The sequence below is a fragment of the Echiichthys vipera genome (assembly GCF_963691815.1).
Source record: "Echiichthys vipera genome assembly, chromosome: 18".
In the NCBI taxonomy this organism is placed as follows: domain Eukaryota; kingdom Metazoa; phylum Chordata; class Actinopteri; order Perciformes; family Trachinidae; genus Echiichthys; species Echiichthys vipera.
The window spans coordinates 6,007,519-6,015,506 of record NC_139843.1 but is presented as its reverse complement, the minus strand read 5'-3'; the positions used below and the strand labels follow the sequence as shown (position 1 = coordinate 6,015,506).

Sequence of the window (7,988 nt, the reverse complement as noted above, 5' to 3'; positions counted from 1 at the left end):
CAGTTGTTCGCTCTACAGTGACTTATGTTTTAAGTAAAATCATTCATCTATATATAACATTTTAGTTAATTAAAGGAAATGTATTGCTGACACCACCATTCCCTCTTGCAACTTGCAAATTGTGTCGCTTCTTTGGGATATTTTGTGCCTGAATACACTTTGTAGTTAGCCTTATACTTTGTTTTATGGTGTAGGTATTTGGTCAAGACAATATATATCTATATCTATATATAGATATATATATATCTTTGTTGGTGGTGTCTGAGAGGAGGATGCTGTCTTAACTGCACAGCATCCTGGACAACAACACGCACCCTCTCCACCAGCTGCTGACCTCTGAAGAAGCACCTTCAGTCACAGACTTGTTCTCCCTCAGTGTAACACTGAACGTCGGAGGAATAATTCATCTCCCCCTGGTCAGGTAAGGAACAGTGGAGACACTGTGTCACTGTATCACTTTATTTAGTTGTTCTGTAACTTACTTCAGTAAGAAATGCTGCTACACTTTAACACTGTTATCACTTATCGATCCTTATCACTTATTTAGTTTGTACTCATTTTATTTCAATACGCTGCTAAACTCCACGCTGCGTATTGTTGTATATTATATAAACCTACGTTTAACCACAATGTTAGCTTTATTTTGTTTGATTTATGTTAGCTTGTTGTTACTCTGATCCTTTCCCATCTTTGTATTGAAACTGTTGCACAATAATTTCCCTTGGGCTCTCCAAATTGTAACTATCCGGCTGATACATGTGAATGTGAACAATTAGGATCACCTCTTTCATCACTTAGACACCTTTTTCATCCATAAGAAAGAATTAGAATGACAACTAAGTTGTTTTTTTTAAAACTCAGATCTGTTCAAACAACGGGCAAATACGGCACTGCGGCATTGTAGAAATACAAGGCTCGGACCGGCTTGGACCCGGAAATCTTATTTTGAAAGGGCGTTACATCACGACTTAACAGCCGGATGGCAGCAGTGGAGGGCTGAGCATCGAGGCCAAATCCAGAATTTCTGAATAGGCATTTTCAGACCCAACATTTCTTGGGAGCTCACCAGGCAGACTACAGTGGATATACAGTTAAGCTAGCTTGTCTGTCTCTGGTGCAGCCTAGTTAGCCAGCTAGCTGTCGCCCGGTCTCTTTCCAGTGATATCGTCTCCCAGCTCAACTCATTTGCTGTAACTAGTGTAGCATGAAAGTATGTTGGAATTAGCATGTCAGCTAGCTAGCTAGCTAGACAGATGTAACCTTACCTTAACCCTAGTAGTTCTGGGAGTTGCTGGGAAAGTACCAACTTTTGCTTAAAAAGCTTAAAAAGTCCCTCAAAACGGTGATCTCCTACGATTGTTCCTAATTATTGTTGTGCAAATGCGATAAAAAAGGAGGTCCTTGGAGCTATGACAATGTTCCACCGGTCCAGAAATTTCTAATGAGGGAAAAGAGTTTATTTGCTTCCATCCCCTTTCAGTGTTTTAAAACCTTTTTAGTGGGAAAACCTTACCCTGGGAAAACCAAAATAGGCTTTATAGCAGAGTATTTACATACTTTGACACATCTGGAGGACGACTCTAAGTACTTAATAATAAATGTAGCCTACTTAGTTACTTTAAGCTTTGAAAAATCAAGCCTAAAGTAACTAAATATGGTATTTTATATCACCAGAGGGAATAATACAGCTCCTTATTCACCCCCACACTGTCACATTCACAGACAACCCCTCCGGATGTTATGAGGTGAGCGCGGCAAAAATAGCTCTGACATGTATTTTGCTGTGACCAAGCCCCTCTCCTCATGGCACTGTCAATCAAAGGCCAAAGCAAGATGGCAGGCTGCCGGAGCTGGGTCTTCTTTGTAACAGGCAAGTTTATTCCTGAAATGCTATTTGGAAAGTCTTTTTTATTAACGTTAATATGAGGACTGTTGTTATTTAATGTAAACATTTGGTCCTGATTTCAGCTGTCAAGGGCTGCAGCACTTCAGCTGTTGGATTACAACATCAGGGGCTGTGTGTTGTCATATGTTAATGTCAAATTTAAGGTTTTGTTTGACTATTCCGATCAATCGTTTGGTGTTTTCTCCTACACTTCTACAGTCTGTGCTGTGGGTTTATTTGGGGCCAATGCAGAGATCAAAGTTACCATTCCTGTGGGGAAGTTTTTCACATATGAGCTGCTGAGAGAGACTTTCCAGAATGACTTTGAGCCTTTGTCGAAACTCTACGGTAAGAATCGTATTGTATTTGTCATAATTAAACACAATTAAAAGCTATTTACCTATTTAAAATCTCTTTTCCAAGGGAGCATAAACACACAAGTTTCACGTTTAAACCAAAACATGACACACAACTTAACATGATGAATCGACAAAATAAAACACCATTAAAAATTAAACATAAAAAAACAGATCAGTGCTCAGAGACAGTAAACGTGCAAATTGTATTTAAAAAGTCCTGGAGCCTGCTTTTGAAATGGTCCATGCTGATGCAACTCCCAACATTCACAGACTTCACCCCTCTTTCTTTGTGAAAATATGACATATTGTCACCCTTTCTTTTGTCATACCTGTTTTTCTTGTCTTTCTTTTCTCTTCAATTGAATTTTTTAAAGGCCCCTGGAAGTCACGGGCCCCTGGAATCGCCCTCATTTTTCCTTCCTCACGACGCCCCTGCACATAACCTCTCGCATATAACCCTAATTTGTTATGTTATCCAGACGTGTATAACGTGATGATCGATGGATATAGTAGTTCAGTTAATCCCTGGGGCATAGGCCTTCTCTGGGGGTACTTTATAGAATATTTGTCTAACCCTCTACTCATCGTTTCGTGTGCTTTTAAGCTGGACGCTTGTACGATGACCCCATGATTTTTAAGTGCAACCGGCAGAACTTCCCAGACCTCCCAGAGTGGCTGCGCTTCACCCAAAGGCACCCCTATGATAACGGCTTCCTGTACGGCACGCCAACATCTCCAGGAAAAAGTATAATTGAGGTATGAAGTGATGGCGAACACTGGCAGTATGCTGCCTCATTTTAGTTGTATATATTCTTACATTTCCTGTTCCTGTATAACGGTCCAAACACAGATCAGATCCAGGGGAGACAAACCTGAAAAACATGCAGCTTTGTGACATTTCGGTGGTGAATGTCAGATTCTGCTGTCAGAGCCGTGGAGACAAAAGCTTTGGGTTTTTCTGCACAGCTGCTATTTTGAACCAACATTAATAATTCAGGAGGGAACACGTCTTTGAAGAAGAAGAAGAGATAACAGAAGTGGCACTTTTATCTCAATCAAACAGAATCTATTATGACGGCAAAACATGTTACGTCCTGGATGCAGCCACAGATTACAGCTCCTCGTCTGATTCAAAACACTCTCCTTATTGAGACGTTTTCCGGGGTTTACCCTCTGGAGTCCACTTTGTGTGCGTTCATTTTGGACCTTTTAAACTGTCCTTTCTACGGAAGCTCTGAGGGGCAAGTGGGGAAAAAAGAAGTCTGATCTAAACTGTTTTCTTTCCTGTGTTTATGACTTAAGAACAGTTGGAAAAAACAATGTTATGCCGGGAAAATCTCTCTTAATTGCTTTAATTTCATCTGTGGAAAAAGTCTTTTCAGGTCAAAACAGGGTCCCCTTTAAAATGTTTTTTTTACACGTGTAAACAGGTTTAAAAAAAGTTTGTTGTTTTATCTTTTTCTATTTTTGTCAGGACCATTTTTCTAAAGTAATATAAATCTAACTATATATACTCTAAAAAATATGATTCCCGGGTCCAAATCCTTCGTTGAAACAAAACAGACACAACAGCCGTACATGTGAAGAATTACGATCACCTCTAACACCAGTTAGGCACCTTTTCATCTATAAGAAAGAGGTAAAATGACAATTACGTTGTTTTATCTGTTCAAACCACAGTGAACGCGGCCCGGCTGCATTGTAGTAATACCAGGCTTGGACCGGCTTGGACCCGGACATCATATTTTAATTGAGTTACGACTTAACAGCCGGATAGTGAAATAAATATGGGAACTAGCTATGATGGTAATAAACCCTTGAATAAACCCTATGATGGTAATAAACTCCTTCTTTTGAAACAGATCTACGCCATCAACAAACGGACCTATGAAGCAGCCAGACACATACTCGTAGTCAAAGCCACTGCAGGTAGGATTGATTCATCACAGACGCCCTAACAGGAAGTGAATGATAGAGGGAGTGCAAATGTCAACATCACTGCTGTCACTCACAGAGAAGATGCTGCCTTACCAAGCTGAGTTCTTCATCAAGCTGAGGGAGATTGAGAAGGTGCTGCCCTCTTCTGTCCAGAATGAGATAAAGCAGGATGTACAGAAGCTGTGGGACACAGAGGCCTTGGAAATTGTCAATATTACCAATGCCCTGGACCGCGGCGGCAGAGTTCCCCTCCCTCTGGCGGGACACTTTGAAGGGTAAACAGAGAGATTTTAAGACACTGTAAGTTTCAGCTTTGTGAATAACCACGTGTTCACGACGGTCTGATTTGTGTCAGTGTGTATGTGAAGGTGGGGTCGGAGCAGTACTTCTCTGATTGTCTCCTGAGGGTGACGACACCAGAGCATGAGAAGCAGTGCACCGCGGGGGGCAAAGTCAAGGTGCCCGGAGGCTGCAACTTCTGCAGCATTCCCAGCAACTGTATCTCCTGGTGCAAGACGGAGCTGGTGAGGCCTGATAGACACACGTGAATATTTTCTGAATTCAAATATACGTTATATCTGAATGTGTGTTAGTGAACGCATATGAGGCTTGTATGCAAAGGTGATTCTCTTTGAATGTCTCTGGATTAGTTCATGAGTTGTTTCTGATGCTTCAGGTCAGTCACAAGATGATTTAGGGGATAAAAAAAACACTTTATCTAATAGATATCACCGTTGAACGCCCCCAGTTCATTACTGACATTGAGACAGATGTTTTTTGTAATACAGATTTTCCGAAATTGAACGTTTGAACGTGCAAATGAGGTATTATCCAGTGTCAAATTTGACTGAATTTAAAAGAAATCTACAGACGCAAATAGACGAGGTAAACAAAACCAACAATGCTTAAACGTGTATATTAGATGTTTTATTTCCACGAGTCAAATAAAGCAAAATAGCCCAAAAAACATGAAAAAGAACAGTGTTTTGCCTGCTGTAAAAAGTATTTTAAATTCTTTTTTCCCCCATTTTGTCTCGTGAAACCTCTTCAGACGCCTACAAATCCATCAAATGAGGCTGAAGTGACAGAAGTTAAAGTCGCTCTATCTCGGCTCATCATTTAAGATCATAACCCGTCTCTGTTTCATATAATTGTCTGTGGTTAATCCCAACAATCTTGTCGTCTGTGACGTCTCACAGTTTGTATACACACAAGTTGTGTATGTTTCGTATTTTTTTTCCTGCAGATCGATCTGACAATGCAGGAGCCTGCTCCGCCTGCTCCCACGGTGGGTTCTGGGATTCTGGCAGACGGAGGCGACTTCGACCCTCCCGAGTCTCCCCCGAGCAGAGACTTCTTCCCTGACTACATCGTGACAGTGATCGTGCCCCTGATCCTCGCCATCATCCTGTGCCTCCTGCTGGCCTACATCATGTTCGGCAGACGAGAGGGAGTGTATGCATCCTTCTTTCGTCTACTGAATCTAAATAGTGACCTGCAATGTTGTTGTGATAAAGGAGCGATTCGCCAAATTCCAAAACCCTTTCCCCACTCATCCTTGCCGGGCTGTTCAGTATGACGTGAAGTCACCCTTTGGGCGAACACGCAGAGCTTTTGATCGATGTACTTGGACACAGATGTGACACTTTGTTCTTTGTCTTCACAGTGAGAAAAGGAACGCAAGAACAAACCAGTAAGTACTTTTGTGTTGTACTATTACTAATGCTGTCACCGGTGTTTTTTGGATGAATCACAGCAGCAGTACAAATATCAAATCAAATAATAGTATCAAAAACAAACAAGTACTGATGTAATATGAGAGTAAAAACATGCCCTTTAACTGTACATTCACACAGTGCAGTGTACAGACTGGCTTTATTGTCTTCTCCCAGAGTTGCAGAGAATGTAATTGCGAGTCCAGTTACACTCAGTGTTAGTGCTGTATAGTGCACTTTTGAGTATTCCCATTTCATGCTAAATATTATTATTATGGCTCAGATTTATACAGCGTCGCTCTCAGTGCTCAAGGCGCTTTACAGAGTCCAGGTTTCATTCATTCACACAGGCATACACGGTGTAGTTAAACTACGATAGCAGTCACACCTCCCCCCCGGGGCAGACTGACGGAAGCGTGGCAGCCAATCAGCGCCTACGGCCCCTCTGACCACCTCCTCACTCATACAGCAGTCATACACATTCACACGAGGCACAGGGGGGGTGAAGTGTCTTGCCCAAGGACACAATGACCATGACACAAGCAGGGTGGGGATTGAACTGTCGACCCTTTGGACATTGGCCGTCTTGCTCTACCAAATGAGCCACAGTCGCCCCAACTACTTAATACTTCTACCTCACTCAATCTCAAAGGGAAATATTTTACTTTTTCCTCCTTTATGGGTTGAGACAATTCTCCACGCACACTGTGTAATTTTCTGCCGCATCCAGAACAAATAAAACACTGATAAGGAAGCTTTTACTGCACAGTGAGTTCTTGAAGTCTTTTGTTTTGATGTTGTGTTTGCTGCAGAATCCAGCTGTACCACCACCACACCATTCACGGGAACACCGATGAGCTGAGGCACATGGCCGGAGACCGTGGTGCAACCCCGCCTCTGTCCACACTGCCCATGTTCAACAGCCGGACCGGGGACAGGGCTGCGCGTCTGCAGTCCGACAGCCCCACCATCCCCCTCATCATGGCCCAGCAGTAAGGGCCCCCACCCACTGATTCTTTACTTTTAATGTGACTAACAGCAGCCTGCTGCTATTACAACTACTTCAATTGTCACTTTTCTCCTGAGAAGTAAAATTAAATGTTAATATTTCTTTTATTATCCTGATTCCACAGTGATCCCTACAGTGAAACCCTGCCCAGGTAAACCCAACCTCTCATGGGATTTCCTTCTACAACCCTGCACTCATTCTGGATGTTTTTTTTTTTTTTGGATTATTTTGCATCATCATGTTGTTTGTTTTTGCAGGAAATGAGAACAGCGCTGGATTAAGCATCTTTGATACGCTTCGAGAGACGTTCATACAGTCTGCCTTCCTATATTTGCAGTGAGATATTGTGTTTTTTTTCCTCTTTAGGTGCCGTTTAAATAACTGAAGTGTGCAGTTTGTGTAATTGTTACTCGCCTTTTAAGATTTTCTGTATCCCACCATCTTTCACCACCAATAAAGAAACATCAGAAGCCACATTCCTTATTGTTTTGTCCGTCAGCAAAGCCAACACTTCTCAAAGCAGGTCCCACCTGTAGTCATAGAGATTATCAGAAAATAGGTCCCCTTCCCTGTCTACATATGAACGAGACACTCAAAGAGTCTGTTTGGAGTTGTTTTGCTTTGTTTGCTTTGTGATTGTGTTGTATCAACTTTTAGTCATTTTGCGTCTGTGGTGGTTTTGCATCAATTTAACCCGTTTTTTATCTTTTTGCGGTGGTTTTACAAATATTTTTCGTTTTCTCACGTGTCTTGTGATTATATTGTAGCTAATTCTCATCGTTCAGCACCCAATTTTAGTCATTTTGCATCCTTTTCTCATGGTTTTACATTTACTTTTAGTTGTTTCGCTTGTCTTTGTGGTTGTTTTGCATGTAATATTAATCAGTTAGGATCTATTTTCAGTGATTTTGCATCTATTTGTGGTGGTTTTGCATCTATATGTAGTCATTTAGCCTGTGTTTGTGGTTGTTTTGCATGTAATATTAATCAGTTAGCATCTATTTTCAGCGATTTTGCATCTTTTTGTGGTGGTTTTGCATCAATTTGTAGTCATTTAGCTTGTGTTTGGGGTTGTTTTGCAT

General features: G+C 41.5%; 1 protein-coding gene across 1 annotated transcript; it reads left to right on the top strand.

The window, feature by feature from the left end:
* Positions 1 to 1,821: 1,821 nt before the first annotated feature.
* On the top strand, positions 1,822 to 7,380 carry sgca (sarcoglycan, alpha). The gene is made up of 11 exons (XM_083933428.1): positions 1,822 to 1,870; positions 2,105 to 2,233; positions 2,849 to 3,000; positions 4,107 to 4,173; positions 4,259 to 4,457; positions 4,538 to 4,706; positions 5,429 to 5,637; positions 5,849 to 5,875; positions 6,710 to 6,889; positions 7,031 to 7,057; positions 7,164 to 7,380. The coding sequence occupies exons 1-11, from the start codon at positions 1,834 to 1,836 to the stop codon at positions 7,168 to 7,170; spliced, it is 1,203 nt and encodes a 400-aa protein (XP_083789554.1). The 5' UTR covers positions 1,822 to 1,833; the 3' UTR covers positions 7,171 to 7,380.
* The last annotated feature ends 608 nt before the right edge of the window (positions 7,381 to 7,988 follow it).